At 42.1% G+C, this 24,164-nt stretch overlaps 1 protein-coding gene across 2 annotated transcripts; it reads left to right on the top strand.

Moving 5' to 3' along the window:
• Positions 1–6,707: 6,707 nt before the first annotated feature.
• On the top strand, positions 6,708–22,636 carry LOC124144369. Of its 2 annotated transcripts, XM_048381302.1 has the most exons (3): positions 6,708–6,820; positions 18,077–18,116; positions 20,928–22,636. In XM_048381302.1, exon 3 carries the CDS (start codon positions 20,951–20,953, stop codon positions 21,935–21,937), a length of 987 nt encoding a protein of 328 aa, XP_048237259.1. In that variant the 5' UTR covers positions 6,708–6,820; positions 18,077–18,116; positions 20,928–20,950; the 3' UTR covers positions 21,938–22,636. The 2 variants fall into 2 exon arrangements, with proteins under 2 accessions (XP_048237259.1, XP_046369692.2); XM_046513736.2 differs by lacking the exon at positions 18,077–18,116 and having other exon boundaries at positions 6,716–6,820.
• Positions 22,637–24,164: the final 1,528 nt, after the last annotated feature.

The following is a 24,164-nucleotide window of genomic DNA, read 5'->3' as shown; positions in this document are numbered from 1 at the left end:
GTGGTGTACATAGGTACAGTTACGTATCCATATTCAGAGTCCAGGACAAATTGTGAAAAATGAAAGTAAATGCCATCTGATGTTGAAGAAAATAATATGTAAAATGCTGGACTTCCTCATTGATAACATCTACATAAAATTGGGGGGTAAGACATTTAGGCATCCCCATGGGCACCAATTGTGCTCCCCTTATTGTGGATCTGTTTCTTAATGCATGTGAATCGGAATTTCTGTTCGGATTGGCAAAGTCTAAACAAGGTAATTTGGGCAAGAAGTTTAACGTAACCTGTAGAGATATCGGTGATCTGATATCGTTCAATAACAATCAATTAGCCACTTCCCTTCCACTGATTTACCCACCATGTTTTTATTTTCAGGTGAACAACTGACTTGCCTTTGCATGTGTTTGTGACGGGTGCCACCGGTGCTACAGCAAACGCTCACCTATTTGCGAACACCTCGTATCATTACTATTTGATAGTGATTATAAACACATGCCCATGATATACTCGGAAAGGTACAATCGACTCTGCTTTATGCAGAGATTTATATTGGATATGGAAAGGGTTTTGTCGCTTCATTAACTTCACCTGATCTGAGACCTGTGGCTTAACACCGCTTTGAACAATATTTCAGTTATTTCACACAGTGGCAGCTTGATGTGGGAGGAAATCCCGAAGCGATGTGTGTATATGGTGCTCGGATTCGATCCGCGATCACAGGTTTCTGGTACGTCTAGGAGACGCATCTCTGCAGAGCGAATTGCTCCGTCTAAAACGACAAAGCATACCGTAAGCCCTCATCGATTTGGAACTAAATTAGATAAAATTGCAAAGTGTTTGTTTTGTAGCTGTGAAAACCCGTTTGGTTTATAAAAAAGACAGACAATAATCATATATGAACTCATTTCTAAAGCAACGACGAACGATTTTTTTAAATTTTCAGAAAAAAACAGCCCACATTGTCATCGCTACTTTGGCGTTAGAACCATTTGAAAAGGAGCGTAACCTTTTCATACACTAATTCACTTACTACACGTGCGCACCATTAATCGCAAAGGGCGAGAACGCGACAATATCAATATGTTGCAATGGGGCGACAATGCGACAACCGGACAATAGGACAAATGGATAAAATGTCGCGTTGTCGCATTGACGCGCTTTGCGTTTGGTCAATTTTGACACTTTTTGCTTGTTTTCTTTTTTTGCAAGAGCGACAACGCGACAATGTCCCATATAGGATTCCATACTCGCGCAGTCAGGCCTTGTGCGGGGACAGGGAAAAGGAGGGATGTTACTGGATTTTGTTTCCAAGATAATGAGTTTGATACATCACGGGTATTGGCATATAAGGACAAGAATATTTACATATAGTACCAACTAGTAAATGACTTTATAACGCGTATCCAAACCATTGGCTAAATACGCCCGTAACCTAATCACCCCTTGTAATTATAACTGAGTCATTCCCGGGTCACCACCCTGCACCGTGCCCGGGGCAATAGTTCCCGCGCGAGCGTCAACCCTAAGTCCACCATTCGCGCACCGTCTCTCTTCAAGTACACACGTGTTTCGCTGTATCTTATCGCCTTCCCACCCACCCATCCAGCTTGCCACACCTTTATTTTCCTTTTCAGCCGGTATGTGGCCTCTTCACCTGGAATGCTATAGCTAATCTCTTCTTTTCTTCAGCGTTCCTCTATTATAGGTACCAGCAGATTGTATATATATATATGTAAAAAAAACCGTACATATGTAAAATAGGTTTTCAGGGCGCTTGTATATATGTAAATGACTACCTTTTAAACGATTTTGATACATGTAAAGAAACATGCCTTTAAATTATGTATATGTGTGAATATGTAAATAAACATGCCTTTACGGATATTGTCATTAGGGTACAAGCACAAGAATATTAAGTATTTTTAGTGGTTGAACTTTAGTATTTGATAGCATTCAGTCTCCTGAATAACATAACCTTGTATTTCTACGTGACCGAGTTTTGGCTTCGTGTGAACTCATAAAATTGGTCATCTGCTAGCAAATTGTATTTACTGTTTGTAGGTCGCACTTGAGAACGAGGCTTGGTTTTTACGGGAAAAGATATCAATTACAAAATTGAGGCTAAGTTCCCACACTGAATGTTTAAACATGGCCACTGACAGGCTGTTTCCGTGAAAACCGTGTTAGCCCCCAAGTAAACTCACACAAGGTGTAAGTCAACTACAACTACAAGTGCAGTAGCTTCGATAATTGTGTGACGGTTAATGGTCCGTTTGCTTTTTAACATAGAGTGCTTATCAGACCGCTCACAGAGAAGTTCATCATGTGTATACACAATATCGGGGTATTCGCAGTAGGACGACCCCTCGAATTTTTCCATTCGCAGGACGACGACCTGCCGGTACGCCTTTGATGTGTGGTGTTGTTTTAGGAGGGGATTAACTCATTGGTTAGTGTCAAAAACTGAAATATGTACACCAAAACTCAAATATGTTCACTAAATTGGGGAACTCTGATTTTGATAATCTAGTGAGTACCATTTACTCAACTGAATGACTCAACAGTTACTCTGAAACATGTACACGAAAACTGAAATGTGTTCACTAAATTGGTGAAACATGCATGGTAGTCTGTCATCATTCTATATATGGCAAACGCGCAGTTACAGTACACGTCTCTTCCAACTACACGCGACAGTAGATACCTTTGTACTGGTGGGAATATCAATGCAATAGAAACAATCTATGCCCACAAAACTATCTTGTTCCTTACATTGATCCTCTTACGTAGAAACAACATAGAAATAGGTTTATATAAATACTCTAATACTATTTCTTACAACACGCAGTTCATTTGATCACTGCACAGCTACAGACACGTCATTTATCTCAGATAATCTCTAACAGTTCAACCAGTGTGTATGGGGAATACTGTGCAACCTTGTGACCTAGTTTCTTATCAACATGGTGCGAATGGGCGGCGCTTTGTCACAGTTGTGCACGCTCTAAAGACCATGACATGTAGACCATGATAATTATGTTGTCGCTCTCCTCCTTGGTGATAGAGAATTTGTGTCATGAGTGTTTAGTATTAGCATGTGTTGAGCCTCAACCCCAACCCAAATGATTCAAAGCAATTTCACTGTTAAATGCTTTAATGTTATCAATAACAAGTACAAACACATAAAATAATGTGTTTCTCATAATGGTAGTGTCGCTGAATTCTTTCCTTGTAACATAGGAGTCAGGCAAGGCGAAACCATATCGCCATTTCTCTTTGCCCTTTATCTAAATGACCTTGAGTCTTATTTGTCAGATAACGACGTTATTGGTCTTGAAAAAGTAAATGATTAGGTTCTAAAAGAAATTGGAAGTTTTATCAAGCCATTGGTAATTCTTTACGCTGATGATACAGTCCTAATGTCTGAGACGCCTTCCGACCTGAAACTATGTTTAAAGGTATTTGAAAATTATTGTAATCACTGGAAACTCAAGGTAAACACTAGTAAAACAAGAAATGTAGCTTTTGCTAAACGATTTTATAAAGCCATTAAACTGTTATCGGACCAATCTTCAAGAGCAATGTTTACTATTTTTAGAAAAATACGAGTATTGGAAGTACCAATTGACTGTCAACTTAAACTGTTTGACTATCTTGTTCAACCTATATTGTTGTATGGATCCGAAGTTTGGGGCTTCGGAAATACTGTTATACTGGAACGTGTTCACTTAAGATATTGTAAATATATTTTGAAGGTTAAGCAAACTACCCCTGATTTCATGGTGTACGGGGAATTAGGGAGATACCCATTAAACATCCATGTTAAGTTAAGAATGGTATCATCATATTGGTGCAAATTAGTTCCGTCAGAAACCAAATTATCAGGTATAGTGTACAAACTTATGTTCAAACTCCAAATTGCCCACCCAGAGTTTAAGTTCCCACTTGTAAATGAAATCCAACGTATTTTACAAAGTACAGGTCTGAATCACATTTGGCTGTCTCAGGAATTTCCCAGTATACAATGGATAAAGCCTCACGTCAAAACTGTCCTTATAGATTATTTTTTACAAAGGTGGAGGAGTAGTAAAGTAAATTCCTCAAAAGGACACTATTATAATCTGTATAAAGATATCCTCTCATTAGAAGACTACTTATTGTATTTACCTCATAATTTACGCATCTGAACCACCAACCACCGACTCCCAACTGAAACTGGCCGATGGTATAACCTCAATAGGGATGATAGGCTTTGCTCTCTTTGTAAAAATAAAATTGGTGATGAATTTCATTTTACACTAGAATATCTCCCATCATATTATTGTTAATATCCAAATACTGAAAAAATTGTTTCACTTATGACTTGTTCTTATAAACCTCTCCTCTTACGACTAGCCCAGTATGTAAAATATGGACTGAGTATGCTCCACTAACTATTGTCTAATTCCTTTTTATATATGTCTCTCTTGTCAACTTCTTTATGTCACCTAGGTGATTCATGAGAAATAAACATCTTCTTCTTCTTCTTCTTTTTCGTCAAGACCTCCCGCTCTGGCCCTGCTAACTCACTCTGGACAGACAACATGTGGGATTATATTGGAGACTTAGTGACATATATAAATTCTAGTTTCTTTTCTTGTTTCATTGTTACCTTGGTGAGGAGAGAGGAGGATTTCTAAAAGTTTTGCATTGCTGTGTAAGAATTACTATTTTTCTTTTCTGCTCATAAGAATGAATAGGAACATTGATGAGCTTATCGCTTCATCACTGATCTTAAAATGAAGAGAGTCACTGGGCTCCCTTTTATTATATTTGTATTAAGATAACTGAACAACTGGGTTTTTTCTGTACGATATGTTCATTTCAGAGGCTAGATGTTAGTCTAAGTCCTGCCTTAAAGCTACAATAATAACACAGTTTTGCCATGTAAATGTAAAATAATTTATAAAATGTAAATGTTGAATAATTTTTAAAATGATTATAAGCGCATTTACCGTACATACTCCAGTATAATATACGTTGCTTATTTTTCATCGTCGTCATCATTGTATGTCATTATTAAATATGAATTAATGTATTTTGAATAATATGACACCTGGCTTAAATTAACCCAAGGAAAGCTCAGCGCTCTCCTCTCTTGTTTCAAGGCTGGCATCCTATAGCAATAGTTCTCCATTTGAGGCCTGACAGTACTGTGATCGCTACGAACAAAGCTGTGTTATGTCCAATGTATTTCACGAGGTTTGCATATGTGCCAGACCTGCCTATAACATTTGAAATCGCACCTTTACATCTTAATTTCTGGACCTACAGTTTGAAATAAGGTTTGAAATTGTAAACTGTCCAAATTTTTCCAAAGGGTATGCACACACGCTCATGTAAATGTCATCAAATTGGTTTTGTGTCAGTACTCCCTGGTATGCATGGCATGTTGGTCGTCAGCAACCCATGCTTGTCGTAAGAGGCAACTATGCTTGTCGTAAGAGGCGACTATGCTTGTCGTAAGAGGCGACCATGCTTGTCGTAAGAGGCGACCATGCTTGTCGTAAGAGGCGACCATGCTTGTCGTAAGAGGCGACTATGCTTGTCGTAAGAGGCGACTATGCTTGTCGTAAGAGGCGACTATGCTTGTCGTAAGAGGCGACTATGCTTGTCGTAAGAGGCGACTATGCTTGTCGTAAGAGGCGACAAACGGGATCGGGTTGTCAGGCTCGCTGACTTGGTTGATGCACGTCATCGTATCCCATTTGCGTGGATCGATGTTCATGCTCACTGTATTGTCTGGTCCAGATTCGATTATTTACAGACCGACCGCCGTCATGTAGTTGGACTATTGCTGAGTGCGGCGTTAAACAACAAACAAACAAACAAACAAACATAACACACCTGCCAGGATAATGGACGGGTATGGACAATGGTGTAAATATGTTAATTTTTACATTTCCATGCACTCCCAAACAAGGCATACATGCAAATATATGCAAAATATGTGGAATACTTCGTAATGTGTGCATTGACATTATACCAACAACATTCCACACGTCAGGGACCGCCTCCGTGGTCTTGTGGTAGAGCGTCCGCCCGGAGAGCGGAAGGTCCAGGGTTCGATCCCGGGCCGCGTCATACAAAAAGACGTTAAAAGATTGTACTTGTTGTTACCCTGTCTGGCGCTCGGCATTAAGGGGCTAAAACAAGGACTGGTCGGCTCGGAGTCAGTATACTGTGTCTGAGTGGGGTATTCATGTTAAACTGCGGCATGGTATCTCAGTGAGCTAGCACTATAAATCGGCATCAGTCCGGACTAGTACAAGCAGCCACACACACACATACACGTGCATGCACGTCGCTATTCTTGGACGCGACGTTAAACCCAATTTCACCTCACCTCACCTCCACACGTCAGGAAAAAGTATGTTTCGTGTGTCGCGCACGGTCGTCGTAAGCACGCAAGAACACGACATAATTATACACTCTATTTGTGGGAATAGTAATTAATTTCTATGTCGTTTGTCTCCTGCTGTTTGTGGGTGAAACATTAATATACCAGTCTGATCTATACGCCACCCAGGGTATTGTACCCGTATCAGTATTATCGTAATGTGATCAAATACTGACGTGTCGTTATTTGATAATTCACTTAAACCCCACTGCCGTTTAGGTCGAACTGTACCATTGGCCCAGTGAGATTAGCCCCAGATTAGTGTTCCCAGTTCCTGTGATTTGTGACGGCAACACCGTGTTATTTGAGACTTGGTCGGTCGATTGAATTACACTGCAAGAAATCTATTTGAACAGCAGACATACCTACTTCAACCAAGGTAAGCATGTTTTCAAAGATTGAAGAAATGTATGACTTTATGCTCCAAGGTAACCATACCGTGTTACGTAACATGTCAATGGTATGAGATACGCAAAATGCTTTTCTGTTCGTTTAACCAACAAGTAACAAGATCGATTTGAAAGAAATGTCGAAGATACATATATACTAACGGAAAAAAAGTAACTGTGCTTCATATAACGTGATGTAAATGTTATGTTAGTGAAAATAACAGCACGACATTTAGTCACCCGTCCGATCAATGCAACAACGCGTGTGGTCTGACGTTGATTAATGAATAATTTGCATACTCGTATATGCAAGGTGAGGTGAGGTGAAATGGGGTTAAACGTTGCGTCCAACATTATTGCACTTATATAGCGACGTGCATGCACGTGTGTGTGTGGCTGCTTGTACTAGCCCGGACTGATGCCGATTTATAGTGCTAGCTCACTGAGATACCATATGCATGCCGCAGTTTAACATGAATACCCCACTCAGACACAGTATACCGACTCCGAGCCGACCAGCCCTTGTTTTAGCCCCTTAATGCCGAGCGCCAGACAGGGTAACAACAAGTACCATCTTTTAACGTCTTTTGGTATAACGCGGTCGGGGATCGAACCCCGGACCTTCCTTTCTCCGGGCGGACGCTCTACCACTAGACCACGGAGACGGCCGTATATGCAAGGGGCCGACGTATGGTTCTCAGTAGGAAGTGACCAACTTGGAGACGATGGCTTGCGGTATATACAGTTTTACTCTATACATGTAGATATATGCATACAAAAGACACTATGTGCCAGGTCAGCACATAGTGGTTGCGGTTGTTGTCTAGGTGCCCCGGAGCACCCAGCCTAACCCTAGCTAGACTAAGGGTAAGACCTTTCTTTTTCTTTTTCTTTCTCAATCTCTTACTTACTTACTTATATTAGGAGATTTTACGTGCGCTTTCCGACTGGAGCGTATTTCGCACACGGGCCCGGCCGGGCCATTTAGTGGTATAAAAGTGGTAGCGAGAGGAGTGCAACCAAGGAGGGGGGTTTAGTGGTTGCTTATATAAAGTTTTGAAATTTTGAGATTTGGAATACATGCCTTGGGGGAGTGGTTGGGACTAAGGGAGTGTGTGGGGGTGAGCTGATGTTTTTTGGATGTTTAGTGTTGGTGGTTTAGTGAAGTTTTAAATACGGTTAATTAGTTCTGTTTTGGTTAGGTAAATGCCTAGGGCTTTGAAGTTTTCTATTTTATTTTGGGGGTTAAGGATTGCTTCTAAGGTAAGAGCGTTATTTGGATTTAGGTTGGTTTGTAATGTTGTACGTTGTGTGAGGTAGTGGGTGCAATGTAGTAGTACGTGGTCTATTGTTTCTGGGTGAGTGCAGTGTGGGCACTTCCCGTTTGCGTGTTTTTTTAGTTTTAGAAGGTGGTTATTTAGTTTGGTGTGTCCTGTTTGGAGTTTGGTGATTATTCTATCGATTTTTTTGGAGGGATGGAGGATTTTTGGTTTGGTGAGGGGTTTTTTGAGGGTTTTTAGGATTTGGGTTTTTGTGTTTTGATAGAGGTTATGCCATTTTTGGGTGATTTTACGTTTGTTTATACTATTGATTTCTGCTTTAGATATTGGTAGCTTAAGGCTTATGTCTGGTATTTTTAGGGATTGTTTTGCGGCTCTGTCTGCGTTTTCATTCCCGTAAATTCCTACGTGAGCTGGTATCCAGATAAGTTGTATGTTTTTGCCTGCCTCTGTTAGTTTGTTTACGCTTTTGAGAATTTGGTTTATTAATTTGGGGCGGTTTTTGGTGTTTTTGTTTTGGAGGGCCTGAAGTCCGCTTAGTGAGTCTGAGAGTATTAAGATTTTTTTTTGGTTTTTGGTGTGATGGCTGTGGAGCGCCGTGGCGATACCCATGAGCTCTGCGGTGAATATAGATTGGTTGTTTGGGAGTCGGAAGGATTGAGTATTTTTGACTGGTTGGGCTATATGGACTCCGAAACCTGTGTGATTTGTGATCGGATCAGCGGATCCGTCTGTGTATATGTGACACCAATTTGGCCATTTTTGATGGATGTAAGCTAGTGATGTGCTTTTAGCTAGGTTTGGGTCGGTTTGTTTGTTTATTGTGTTGGCTAGGGATGTGTCTATTTTGGGGATTTTAAGTTTTGGGGTGAATACGTTTGATTGTTTGCAGTTTTGTTGTTGGTTTCCTATTTGGTGTTCGTTATGGTAGTTTATTATTCGTTGGGATATTGGGGTGAGTAGAGGGTGTTTTCTAGTTAGTGCCTGGTTTTGGGGACGTATGTTTTGGTTTAGCATGTTTTGGAGAAGGGGGTTTGATTGAGATGCTGCCCAGAAGTTTAGTGTTAAGTGTTGTCTACGTAAATTTAGTGGCATTTCTCCTGTAAGGGCCTGAAGTGATGTGAGGGAGGTGCCATGTTGAGTACGTGTTACTAGTTTGAGGGCTTGATATTGTATTGAATCTAGTTTTTTGGTTAGGGTTTCGTTTAGGGTATCGTATATGGCACAGCCGTAGTCTAGTTTAGATCTGATGTGTAGAGGCTGAGGAGGGTATCTTTAGAGGCTCCCCAGTTGGAGCCGGTTAGGCATCTTAGTGTGTTTAGATCTTTGCTACATCTGGTGGTTAGGTTTTGGACGTGAGCATCCCAGGAGAGATGCTCGTCGAAGATTAGACCTAGGAATTTAGTTTGCTTTTGAAATATGATTGGTTTATTGTTTAGTTTGAGGAGAGGGGAGGCCCGTCTCATATTTTTGTGTTTGAATACTATTCCTGTCGTTTTTTCGGAGTTTAGGGAGAAGCCCCATTTGTCTGCCCAGTTTTGTATTTTGTTTAGGGATTTTTGTAGTAAGTCCTGAGATGTTAAGATACTTTTGGAGCGGATCCATAGGGCTCCGTCATCCGCAAATTTTGAGGTGTTTATTTTGGGGGATAAGCCATCAAATAGGTCGTTTATCATTATGTTAAAAAGTGTGGGGCTAAGAATGCTGCCTTGAGGGGTGCCGTTTTCCAGGGGACACTGCTCTGACAAGGCCTGGTCTATACCCACTGTAATTTTGCGGTTTTGGAGGAAGCTTTGGATGTAGTTTACGATTTGACCTTTAAGTCCTATTTTTTAAGTTTTTGGATTAATCCGTTATGCCATACCATATCAAAGGCTTTAGAGAAGTCCAGAAAGATGCCTGTTGTGTATTGTTTGTTTAGTTGACCGGTTTTAATATCCTGTTCGAGACGAGCGAGGTTATCTAGGGTGGAGCGGCCAGGAGTGAAACCGCTTTGATCTGAGTTTATTATGTTATTTTGAGATAGATAGTGTTGAAGTCTATTTTTGGCCATGGATTCCATTACTTTGCAAAGGTTGGAAGTAAGAGAGATTGGTCTATAAGAGTTAGCTTGGTTGGTTGGTTTACCGGGTTTGGGAATAGGTATGATTAGCGCCTCTTTCCAGGGGGTTGGTACATGGCCTTTTATGTAGATTAGGTTATATAGTTTGAGTAGTGTCTGGAGTAATTTAGGGGGGAGTTTTTTTAATATTTGGTAGGAGGTTAGGTCTAGTCCTGGGGCTGTTCCCTTTTTCCTATTTTGGAGTACATAATTGAGTTCTTCTATTGTGTACGGCTGATTTATTTCTAGGGCGTCATTATTTGGGTCTTGGCTAGGTTTGGTTTCTGTTTTAAGTTTTAGTTGGAATTTGTCACTGAAATTGTTATTACTGCTTGTGGCCGAAAAGTGGTTTGCTAGGTTGTCTGCTTTTTCGCTAGGGGTTGTTGAGTTATTTATGTTAGGTGTCTTTTGGTGACGTTTTAGGCCTCTAACGGCGTGGATTTTACGCCAGACCGTTCTGGCGTCTGTACGGTTGTTTAATCCCTCACAGAATTTTTTCCAGTCTCTAGTTTTTGCTATTTTAACTAGGTTTTGTACCTGGTGGTTTAGTTGGTGAGCTACTGGTATGTGGTTATGGTCGCGTTTGGCTTTGTTGAAGGCTGTTTTACGTTTTTGTCTAGTTAGTTCTATTTCCTCGTTCCACCAGGGTACAGAGGGCCTACCCGATTTATTGGGTTTTTTAAAGGGGATTGCGCTTTTGGCTGCGTTTATTATGAAGTCCGTTAGGTTTTGGCAATATATTTCTGGGTCACTATTTTCTAGTTCTACTAGGTTAGCTTGGTTGCATATGTCTTGGAATTTATCCCAGTTAGCCTGGTTGTAGTTAAATTTAGGTTCTGAACTTTCGGATTGATTTGGGACGTTAGTGTTTCCTATGGTTATGTTTATGGGGAAGTGATCACTTCCTAGGGGGGCGTCGTGAACTTCCCATTGGGTACTTTGAGCTAAGTCTGCTGTACATATGGTTAGGTCGACAGCCGACATGTTTTTATTGTTTTTGTCGTATCTGGTAGGTTGGTTGTTATTTAGTAGTACTAAATTATTTGTTTCTATCCATTCTGATATTAGTTTGCCGTGATTATCTAGTTTATCTCCCGTGCCCCAGGAAGGGTGGTGGGCGTTGAAGTCTCCTAGAAAGATGGTAGATTTGTTGCCTATCTTTGTGAGTATGTTTAGATCCTCCGGTTGGATTTTCTGTTGTTGCCAGTGGTAGATGTTTATGATGTTTATTTTTTGGTTTTTAAGGGTGATTTGGATACCATTGGCTTCTAGGTTTGGGGTGTTTATTTTGATTTCCTCGTAGCTTATGTCTTCTCTAATTAGTATTAGTAGGCCACCTGATGCTCTTATTATTTTGGTTTTAGGTCGATCATGTCTGACTATGTTGTAGTTTGGTAGGTGAAATTTGGATTTATTGGAGAATTTAGTTTCCTGGATGCACGCTATGTGTGGTCCTTGTTTTAGTTTAAATCTAGCTTTTAATTCGTGGCTGTGGGAGTTAAGCCCGGCCGCATTCCACTGAAAGATATTTAGGCCTGTCATTATGTGGGCTTTTAGTGTTTGGAGATTACGATTTTGGTTTGGTTTTTGGTTTATAGTCCTGCGATTGCTAGGTTGTAACTATCGTAGAATTCTTGGTAGGTTTGGGTAGTTAGATTTAGTCTATGTGCTACCTGGTGTAGGTTAGTGGCTTTAAGGTCTGGTTTGATTTCTTTAAGCATGTATACTAGTAGGAGTGTGAAGCTATTTAGTTTGGTGGTTAAAGTTTCGGGTTCAGGTTGAGTTTGGGGTTTGCGTTTGCGATTTTTCAGGGTTTTGGGGGCTGAAAATGTTTTATCATTTATGTTTTGATCAGTTGTGGTTTGGGAGTCATCTAGGTTAATTAGATTGGTTTCCTCACTATCCATGGGAGTTGTGTGGGTGTTTGGTTGTGTTGGAGTAGGTGTACTGGGTATTTCAATGGGTTTAGTAATGTTTAGTTTTTCGTGTGTTGCTTGCTCGTGTGTGGTTGTTGTTGCCCTGGTGGCTGTAGATTGTATGGTGTTGGGGTGAGATATGGTAGGTTTAGTGAGTTTTGGTTTAGGTGCGGGTGTGGATGCGGCGACTGGTTTGGGTGTGGCGAATGTTGGCGGGTAGTGTTGGGTTTGGGTGTTTGTGGCTGATGCTTGTGGTGTTGGCATGAGGACGCCGTCGTACGGGCTCTGTAGGTGTGGTTGGTTGTTTGGTTGTGGTGTGGGTAGTAGGGGTGTTCTTGGATGCTGTGTCAGTTTTCGTGTTTGTAGTTTGGCCGAGTCGATGTTTATGTGTCGGTTGGCCTGTTGGGTGAGTGTGTGTTTGTGGGGGCATTTGTTGGATAGTGAGGAGTGGGTGTTTGTTTTGCAGTGAATGCACCAGGGGGCGCATGGCCCTAGACATTGAGGTTGAGCGCAGTTTCTACATTTAGTTTTTTGATATTTACATCCGTTAGCGGTGTGATTGTATTGGAGGCAGTTTGTGCACTGTTTGACTTGTTTGATATAGGGTTTAACTTCTAATTTAGATGACGCTCCGAAGGAGATGTGTTTAGGGGCTTCTGGATACGTTTCTGATTTTTGGAAGTTTATGATGACTATCGGCGTGTTGGTTATTCTACCGTTCCTATTTGATGTAATTCTTTTAGTGCTGGTTATTTTAGGTTGGGGGAAGGAGCCTGTGTTTAGATTTGCTTCGTTACTGTAGAATTCTAGGTCCTCCTCTGACTCTCTAGGGTTTACTCTAATTACTCCTCTAGTGTATAGTTGCCAGTTTGGGGTTTGGTGGGTAACTGTGTATTGAAATATTTCCGTTATTTTTTTGGCTGCGTTAAGTGATTGTTGGTCCGGAAAGATGATCTGAAATCCTTTGTGGGCTTCCCTGATTTTATCGAAGAGTATTTGTTGTTTTTTAAAGAATGATCCTACTTTATTGGCGGAGAGTACCTTACTTAGGATGTTTATGGGGCCAGCCGCGCAGAAGTAGAGGGCGAAGGTGACTATAGATGCGGGGGTGGAAGGTGATGCAGGTGTTGTGTTTGAAGCATTTAGCTTCCGTTTCTTTGGGTTTGTTGTGGTTGCAGGCGAATCCGGAGTTTTGGTGGGAGAAGCGACTGTGGTTTGCTTTCCGAATTCGTGCGGGATGAGGGTTTCAGGTGTCCGATCGGAGGTGTTGTGGGCCTCCGATGGTGTGGGTGTGTCTGTGCAGTGGATGTCTGCCTGGGTGATAATGCGTGTGTCGGTCATGTCTGTGGTAGTGTAGCTGTTGTAGGTTTGTAGGTTTTGGTTTGGGGGAGGAGAGTGAGCTGGGCTTAAGAGGGGGCTTTGTGTGTAGAGTGGGTGACTGGGTGAGTAGTGTTTGGCTGGCTTCTACGCTATTTGGGTTTTGGCTGGTGAGTTAGTTTGTTTAGCTAGGAGATTTTGGAGAGTTGGTGTTTTAAGTGGGCTTGGGGTGAGTTACCTTTGGCCTAAGTTTGAAAGGGTGTGTTTTGGTAGTAACTAGAGGGTTTGAGGGTTTGGTGTTTTAAGTGGGCTTGTGTGTGAGTGGTTTTAACCTAGATTGTATGGGTGTGTTGTGATAATTACCGATGTGTTGCTCTTGGGCTGGCTATCAGTGGAACTGTGCTGGCTTGGGAGGCTTTGCTGGGTGAGGTTGGCTTGGTGGCTGGATGGCTTGGGTTGCTTCGTAGGCTGGAGAGGTGTTGCTAGCTTGGAGTACAAACTTCTCAATCTCTCTGGACCAAGGCTTATATAGCCAAGGTCACCTGACATTTAGTAAGTAATAAATATAACAGTAATTCATCAGCAGGATGGCAGACGGTCGATGTACACAAAAATGGGGATTAACAATTAGGATTAGCATCTTATAAATAACAGCAATTAAGTGTTTCAAGGCATATAGATGTCATGGCTCCAGGGTAATGAGCCTTTGCAATCAAATGTTTTTCAGACAATGGATGTCGTAAATCAGTCGCTATGACAACTGTTCTATCATAACGTTGTAATTGACAAGATATCCCATACCTGGTAACAGCAGACGGAGGAAGACGCCATAAAAGATGGGTTGCTTTAAGGATACGTTAAGTCAATATAGCAACTTTGCAGATTTTAATGCTTTACAAGATACATCACAAATGCCTGACCAAAATTAAAATTGAAAAACGGAAACAGCGTAAAACAGACGATAAAAAAACGACAACGGAAATCGTCTCCCTAACGAAACACCCCGCCACTAAGGGATACCCCGCTTGATGGGGTTAAAAGGGGATCCTGGTCTTCTCTACTTCTCTACATCCCACAGAATTGTTATATCTGGCCAAATATGTGTAAATTGCGTAAAACGTTATCACCTAAAAATATATCCACTTTGAAACATCTGTCCAGATTCATCATAAATTTGAACTCATTATTGCGTTAAGGTGTCTAATTTTATTTCTTTTGATGATGATGATTATTTTTATTACTTTATTTGCTTAATTTCTATTTATTTTAGGCTTGTTACCATCTTGATCTGCATTGTATATTATATGTTATATATATATATATACTCTTGTACCACCGTTGGTGGTTTTTCAGAGAAATAAAACTGAACTGGTGTTTGACGCGCTACGCAATTTCAACGATCACGACGATCACGACGATCACGACGATCAGGCCGACGCCCTGTCTACCTTCTTCTGCCTCGGATTTTTTAATGCATGAAATACATCTTTTTAAAGTAAGGATAAGAATTTATGGCTGAACAACTTTTTTACAATTAAGAGCGACGTTTCGGGGTAGGTTCTAACGCCGTTATCAAGCAAGTGATATACAGAGTATGGTTGACAAGTATATAGAAGAAGAAGAAGAAGAAGAAGAAGAAGAAGAAAATTGTTTTATTAAAGTGTCACATGCTGCAGTACTAAATATATGGACATATAAACATTTCATTAAAAAACAGCACCCGTCCAGTTGGCCTACGAGACACTAATTACATAATGGTACATTTAAAATATATTAAAAAAAAGAAAGGAAAAATTAGTTGCAACTATATATACAGGTAGGAGGCAATGTTTATACAGTAGAGTAGTTATACTAGAGTGGAGAATTACACAATTTACACTTGTCAGAGGGGTACCCAAAGTACGTGATCTAGACCACCAGTTGTCGGACTTTCATCTCGTGGAAGCCTCGGTGGCTGAGTGGGTGAACAACTTCTTTATTTCAATTAGTGCGACGTTTCGGTGTAGATCCTAACCAACCATCCCAATCAGCTTCCGTGGTTGTTTACCCTGCCCCATTAGTCAATCACTGGCTTCCAATCATCTTAGTCAGCTCTCTGTGTCCATTTATCAGTTTACTGTATCAACATTGATGTTAATAAGTATATATACTTATGTTGTCCAGCACTATCCATCACTTGCTTGATAAAGGTGTTATGATCTACCCCGAAACGTCGCACTAATTGTAATAAAGAAGTTGTTCATCCATAGAACTTGTCTTTCTTCATCACATCAACTACTAAATGCCACTGAAAGAAGCCACTTAAAGAACAAAGATGTAACGTCTTTGATAGGCATTTCGAAGTTGGAGTACTAAGTAAGGATAAGAATTTATGGATGAACAACTTCTTTATTATAATTACGTCACTGACTTCACCGATGATTGTTGTTACTACCCTTGTGTGCACATAACAGGCTTCGCCACTCTATGAATACACAATGTTATTTAGAGGTGAGGTGAGGTGAAATGGGGTTTAACGTCGCGTCCAAGATTATTGCACTTATATAGCGACGTGCATGTACGTATGTGTGTGTGTTTGTGTGACTGCTTGTACTAGTCCGGACTGATGCCGATTTATAGTGCTAGCTCACTGAGATACCATGCCGCAGTTTAACATGAATACCCCACTCAGACACAGTATACTGACTCCGAGCCGACCAGTCCTTGTTTTAGCCCTTTAATGCCGAGCGCCAGACAGGTTAACAACAAGTACCATCTTTTAACGTCTTTTGGTATGACGCGGCCGGGGATCGAATCCCAGACCCTCCGCTCTCCGGGCGGACGCTCTACCACTAGACCACGGAGGCGGTCGTCATTAACAGTGAGTGAGTATGGTTATATTGGGCTTTTAGCAATATTCCAGCAATATCACGGCAGGGGACACTAGAAAAGAACTTCACACATTGTATCCATGTAGGGAATCGAACACGGTCTTCGGCGTGACAAGCGAAAGTTTTAACCACTTGGCTACCCCACCGCCCCTTCTCATTAACAAAAAGGAGAATGTGTTTTCAGGCAACCTTATACACTTCCACCACCAAACTGACGACGTTGATTAACGCAAGCGTCACTAAAACGTCCCCCTGGGCGCCTGTGCAGCCTTGCACGGCCATCAGAACTGTCCAGATAAACCCTGAACTCAGTATACCGCCTATGTCTTATCTTCTGAACCTCAGTTTCTGTCTACACCAAAATAGGCGTGCCTGACTGTGACGTGGAAGCAAAATTGGGCGTATCGTTGGGCATCGGGGCCGGATGTTGTGCGCCCTCAAATCGGTTGTGTACGGTTCTGCCACTTCATGTAATTGGTCGCAATTGTCCGAGCTTTCATATTAATGTGACAGTTTGGTATCTCTAGATGCACCAACCGAATATGGTTGTCTTGACGTGACGTCACACGTGGACGACCGGCCCGTAGCAAGTCATGAGCGTTGACGTGCTGTATATAACGTCTCCAAAGAGATGATATGGTGTTTCGACGAACATTAAAATGTCTGGCAAGTTCGTTTTGCGCCATTTCTTTTTTTTTTCTTTTTTAAGCAAGCCATGGAAGTGCCTGATCACTAAAGTATAATTACTGTGGGCTGTTCATATTCAAACACCACGTGTGTGAGTATCATGCTCAAAACAAACACGCATATATCCAAATTGTACGCCTTGCATAACATAAAATTTGTGAATCACGCCCATATAGTCGAGGTGATAACTTCATGAATATGTATTGCAAGATGCATTGTTTATATTAATTTCAGAATATATTTTTTCATGGAACGTTATGTGAAGCACAGTTATTTTTTCCCGTCAGTATATTTTGATAATCTGAGTACATAATGCGGTCCCCCATAGCGCCTCGAGATTGACGAAATCACCTTGTTGTTCAACCCACACTATTTTGATAAGGGTGGCTTATGAAGTGAAACCGAGAGACTAGACTTACATCTAGTCTCTGAAATGAACATATCGTACAGAAAAAAAGTTGTTCAGTTATCTTAATATAAATATAATAAAAGGGAGACCAGTGACTCTTCATTTTCGGATACTGCAGTAATCTAGACTTGCCAAACATTATAGACTTGCATGGGCTGTATTTGATATATATTTGTATCAGGGTCTGAAAGACAGACTACCGAGAGACCAGTATTTCATTTATCTAAGGGTGTGTCGGTGATATAGTGAGGGAGGCAAATCGCGTTCACACTAAAACGGTCGTCTCCGCGCATAAGCTGGCATGCTTCAGTAACCCAGGAATTTACTTCAGCACATACACGACACCGCCTTTAAATGAACGGCAAATTGATCCTCTTAATCGCTAAACAATTAGAGCAAGCACTTTGGAAATATCTCCCGACCCGTAGATCGGGTCAATGTTTTATAACGCTTTGTCAACGTGACTGACTGACTGTGTATGTTTGTTTGTTTGTTTGTTTGTTTGTTTGTTGTTTAACGCTTGTGTGGAGCTTGTCAACAAAGAATGGTAAATAAATGGATGTTACTTTCTCCATAATGTTGTGCATCTGTACTCCGAAATATGGACATGTAGATACATTTTCGATTTCCAGGCTACGTTTTATTGTATTGCATTTTATGTTGCAGGTCCAGGCTACGTTTTATTGCATTGCATTTTATGTTGCAGGTAATGTTATTTTTTCGGTCTGTATCCAGAACAAACTATTTGAGTGAGTGAGTTGCATTTTACGTCGTTTTGACAGTATTTCAGTTGTATCACGGCGTCAACGATAACAAAGGGGCGGTGGGGTAGCCTTGTGGTTAAAAAGTTTGCTCGTCAAGCGGAAAACCCGGGTTCGATTCCCCACAATGGTACAATGTGCCGAGCCCATTTCTGGTGTCCCCCGCCGTGATATTGCTGGATTATTGATAAAAGCGGCGTAAAGGCTCACTCATTCACAATAGTGAAAGACATACCTGTTACTATTTTATTGCATATTACCAGGCGAGACAGGATGATATATATTATGCATTCAGGCATAATGACAAGCTAGCCTGATGTCCGAATACCTTGAAAAGTTGCCCATTAAACACCTCATGTAGGCATAACAGGCCTTGTAACAGTGTGGTCCTGGTAACCGGACATTTATTTTTACTGATACTAAATATGGGCGTAGTTTCTATCGAAAGTGTAAAACATTTATAAGAGTTGCAATACCGTGATTGTCAGGGCTGATAACCTCTTGAGAACCTTTCCAACATACGGGCAATCTGATGTGTCGTGTAACAGCAAACTAATCGATATAGGCTTATCAACATTCATTTTGTTTGTCCAATGTACACATGTGCTGAACAGGACTTTTGTGGAATTAGTGAGTGAGTATGTTTTTACGCCGCTTTTAGCAATACCACGGCGGGGGGCACCAGAAAGGGGTTTCACACATGTCGGGAATCGAACCCGGGTCTTCTGCGTGACGGGCGAACGCTTTAACCTCGAGGCTACCCGACCGCCCCGAATTAGAGTTAAATTGTCACACATAATGTCTTTAGCCATCACTCTACTTGTTAAACTGAGTTTAAGACAAGGTGAATGTGAAATGGAGTTTGACGTCGAGTTCAAGAGTATTGCGCTTACAGCGCGACGTGTAGAGTTTAAAACAAAGGGAACATTGCTTGACCCTTGTGACAATACACTGCACCATACACTGTGCCATTGTATGCAAGCAATACTGTTGAACTGAACTGGTGAATGGTACATTCGTCAGTATGGAGACAGTAAGATACACAATGCCATAATACTGAAGCTCACCTGGATATGCAGTAAAAAGTTTGAAATGTCCACAAAGAGAAAGTTGTCAGCATTGATTTCAAGCACGTATGTTCTTCATAACTGCGGAGGAATACCAACTAAGTCTGAAGTCTAATCTTTTTATACAAAATAAGAGCTCTTCCTTAATATACCTCCTTAAGTCCGGGAATTTCAGAGAAGTACTTTAAAGCGAAATGTGCAGAGAAAACAAGAGCATGGTCATAACAAGGTCAAAACGTAAAATGTCGCTAAAACGGAACATGTATTTAGCCCCACTACTAATTAATGTCAGGTGAGCTAAAAGAAACTATCGATGCCAATTTTACCATCTGGTTGAGTTAGTGTCAACGCAAAAGGTGATCACTTAGGTTACAAAATTAGTGTGATATTCAGCCTTGAATTTTCTTTCGCTTTCGGATTTAATACAGATAATCCTGGCATCTCGTCAGTCCCCAGAATGTCGACAGGATTGTCTGGTCCATACCGAATTACGTATATGCCGCTGTAAATCGCTAAAATAATGCTAGAGTGCGGCGTTAAACAACAAACAAACACATTTAAACCAGTATTTGGTCATTTTATAAGTCGCACATGCAATTGGTGATGTATTGAGAAAAAACGTGATTTCATCTGACTGAGGATGCATATACTTTTTAACGTAGTCGGCATGGTGCACATATCTCCATCTGTGTGCTCTCTCATATAAGGATGTGTTTCCTGAAAGTGGGAGTTCCAGACAAACAAAATCAACATCGTTGTTTATGGTGAATAGATATTAGGTATTCCATTTGATATCGAGTGCCATGTGGTCACCAGTTCCGCAATATTATGTTGTGAAAATAATACGGGAACTAGAGAATCCGCTACCAATACGTATTCTTCCCAATGCAGGAGGCGCGGGTGGCTCACTGGTCGAAGGCGCCGCAATTCGCCTTGCAGAGTTGCACCCCTTGGGCACGCTAGAAACGTATGCCCTATGAGTGTGGGTTCGACTCCCGGCTCGCCTCGATTATGTTTCTAGGTTTGACCGCACCATACCATTGCTTGTGGGTTTCTCCAAACGTCTCAGACCTGCATCACTTTGGGCTTTCCTATCACATTAAGATGACACGCCGTGACGTAACTGATTGGAATACTCTGAATAGTGGCGTTAACCCTAACTCACTCACTCACTCACTCTTCCCAATTCAGGCCGCGATGCCCTATGAGATTAAGCCGAGTGTTTTGACTTCATCGTTCGTTTTTTTACGAACACCTTCATCCCGACCTGGACCATCTCCGTGGTCTAGTGGTAGAGCGTCCGCCCGGAGAGTATAATGTCCGGGGTTCGATCCCCGGCCGCGTCATTCCAAAAGACGTTAAAAGATGGTACTTGTTGAAACCTTGTCTGGCGCTCGGCATTAAGGGGCTAAAACAGGACTGGTCGGCTCGGGGTCAGTATACTGTGTCTGAGTGGGGTATTCATGTTAAACTGCGGCATGGTATCTCAGTGAGTTATCACTATAAATCGGCATCAGTCCGGACTAGTACAAGCAGCCACACAAAAACACACACACGTACATGCACGTCGCTATATAGCTGCAATAATCTTGGACGCCACGTTAAACCCAATTTCACCTCACCTTATCACGACCTCTTTGTATTTTGTGAACTCTTAAGGTTATTTATATACTTAAACACATGTTTCAGCATCAGGAACTACGATCGTCCACATGCCTGTGCGACCCCGAACCAGTTACCGTGCCTCCTACCCAGGGCATGACGTTCGAAACAGTTCCTATAGAACCCCTCGCCCTGCCCCTAGAGTCAAACCTGAGGGTCACCCCAACTACACCCGGGGGTGGGGGGTCGTCAAGACATGGGCGTTTGGAAAAGGCTTGGCAGGATACTCCTCCTCCCGGCCAAAAGCTCGCTGCCCGACATCAGCTTCAAGAGACAACTGTCATCTCGGACGTAATGGGAACGTAGCCCCTATTCTTAATGGCACTGCATCACCTAGGCCTGTTTCGGCACCTCCTAGGATAAAGACGGAGGCTGAGGGTATTGCAACAGTCAGTAGAGGCAAGAGGATGAAGGTAATTGTTCATGAGTACGGGGAACACGGACCTACGCCTAGAGTTGCAAGGGTGAAACCAGAGGCTGAGGAAACTGCAACTGTTCACAAAGGAGGAAGGATGTATAATCTCGTTCACAAGTATGCCATGATGCCCTCGTCCTCTCGAGCTGTTCCTCGCGTCAAACCCGAAGCCGAAGAAATAGCTGAAGTAAGTAAAGGTAAGCGGATGAACAACATCATCCACAAATATGGCAAAAATGAAAGAACGCCGAGACAACCCTTACGCGTAAAACCTGAAGCAGAGCAATCTGCAGAACTCGATAAGGGAAAACGAATGAACAGACTGATCCATAGCTATGGGCGTATGCCGTTATCGTCGCGTCCAGTTCCGAGAGTGAAGCCCGAGGCTGAGACGAGTGCAAGTGTAGCTCTGGGTGGGAGGATGTCCAGACTGATGCATGACCCCCGTAGCTGCCCCATCACGCCACGCCCAGTACCCAGGGTGACCACCGCAGAGGCAGATACCATTCTCAGGAAGAGTTATGGTCAGATGGGAAGAATTCTTCGAAATCATGGTCAACGATCCTATATATTTGTTCCAGGGCAACAAAGGAAGTCTTTCGAGCAGGCTAGGACAATGTAGACACTGGCCGGTAACGGGATGGTGCTGTGTATTGGTAGCCGGACTCGATACTTGAATTGGAACAGTACAATTAATTTGGAATATTGTGGTTCGGAGTTTCGTTCAATGTCAAATGAAATGCAAAAGGGTGACAAAACTTAGGCGCTTGGCGTATGTTCATAGCCTCGTTATTGAAATGAATTCTTGGTATTATTGAAATGAATTCTTGGTAATTATATAATAGATTCATAGAGATTATTAGCCGAGTGTGTTTTTAACTTCACATATTAGGAATAATAATTTAATTATGCGAGCCTTTGGTGAACATGCTAGTTCTTTCTATTCCTAATATATATTTACGACACGGAAACACGACAGTGATAATCTCTTTATAATATGATGTCAGAAATAATCAACGTACACGACTTATTTCCATTCATGAAAGTAATTTTAGAAATAGAGTCGTAATACAAGGCCGGAGTGAACCGCACTGCTTTCAGTGGTACTAAACAGTCTTAACGTTCGGAGGTGCCTTGTCAACAAAATGCATCCGCGCCACGAAGCAGGCTCCAAAGGAGGATGACATGGGCAGAAAACTGTAGCTGACCGCATCTATGACATTACCACCCGCAAATAAGATATATAAGTTCATGCCAAGTTTCGATAATGATTTCCTTTTCAGTTCTTGACATGATAACAGCACCAGTTATGGGTACAATGTGTGAAGCCCATTTCTGGTGCCCCCCCCCCCCCCCTCCCATCCCCACCCCCCCTCCCACCCCCACCCCATCCCCACCCCCTCCACCCCCATCCCCACCCCTCCACCCCCATCCCCCCCACCCCCATCCACACCCCCTCCTCCACCCCCACCCCCACCGCCGTGATATTGCTGGAATATTGCTAAAAGCGGCGTAAAACCATACTCTCCCATTCACTGACTCCGCGTCACGGCGGGGGTTACCAGAAACGGGCTTCACACAGTGTACCCATGTCGGGATTCGAACCCCGGTCTTCGGCGTGACGAGCTAACGCTTTAACCACTAGGCTACCCGACCGCCCCAGGAGGACGCGGATATCAGTAGTAGAAGGTAATACGTATAGCTTTGTGAGTGATTGTTAGAGTTGGGTTTAACACCGCTTTGAGAAATGTTGGGTCAGTTACTTGGTTTGGGACCATAACGTGTTTAAATGGAAGGGGGATATAGATGACTTTGTTGACTATACGCTTGTTTAGTTATTGTTTCTTGTAATTTGTCATTTGTTTGCATAAAAAAAACCCACAGAAACACACTTGTTTTACTTTCCATTTCATATGGATGCGACCATGGTGGATCTTTTGTGGGTAAACAATGTATGCTTCTTCAAGAACATTCAACTGTTGACTCATTACATACAGAATTGCTCATTTACTTGTGGTAACTTTACAGACAGCTGCCGGGGGGTTATGTCATCTTTCTAAAGAGTCTTAATACGAAGTACTTGTCTCTCTCCTTTCTTGATTTCATCAGCGCCCACTGTTACAATGTTGGTTGGATGATTTGTTTGTTGTTGTTTAACGCCGCACTCAGCAATAATGCTGCTGTATGATGGCGGTCTGTATATATTCGAGTCTGCACCAGACAATCCAGTGATTGACATCATGAGCATCGATCGCAATTGGGATACAATGACATGAATCAACATACTTACCACCCGATCCTTTAAGTCGCCTCTTACGAAAACATGGGTTGCTGAAGGCAAATTCGAACCCGGAATCTTCAGCGGACTAACGCCTTGTCAACAGTATGCCGGTTGTATGACGGCGTGTCAGCTTAATGTGGGAGGAAATCCCGAAGTGATGCAGGTCTCAGCTGTTCACCACAGGTGAAACCCACGAGCACGGGTAAGGTGCTGCCAGACCTAGAAACATAACCGAGACGAACCGGGATTCGAACCCACCGTCATAGGATTCTGGCATGCCCAAGGGACGCAACTGCCCACAGCCAATTGCGACTACTGGGCCATCCGTGCCCCTACGTATTATGGGTTTGGTGGGATTACAACTTACTCTGTATGGGAGTGCACATTGTTGACAGTTTCTTGACATAACACCTTTTCTATGCTGAAGAAGTTACACAGTTTACTTGGATTTATCATGTTAGAGTAAGTGATATCCGCCACAATAAATAATTACGCTTAATACAAAGGTTTTAGTTATGTTGTCACAATCAGTGAGTGATCATCTCTCGTGTCCCGTCTCTTCCCATCT

The sequence above is a fragment of the Haliotis rufescens genome, unplaced genomic scaffold, assembly GCF_023055435.1.
Source record: "Haliotis rufescens isolate VD_foot unplaced genomic scaffold, xgHalRufe1.0.p SCAF_37, whole genome shotgun sequence".
Taxonomy (NCBI): domain Eukaryota; kingdom Metazoa; phylum Mollusca; class Gastropoda; order Lepetellida; family Haliotidae; genus Haliotis; species Haliotis rufescens.
The sequence above is the reverse complement of the archived record's forward strand: the minus strand, read 5'-3'. Positions and strand labels throughout refer to the sequence as shown.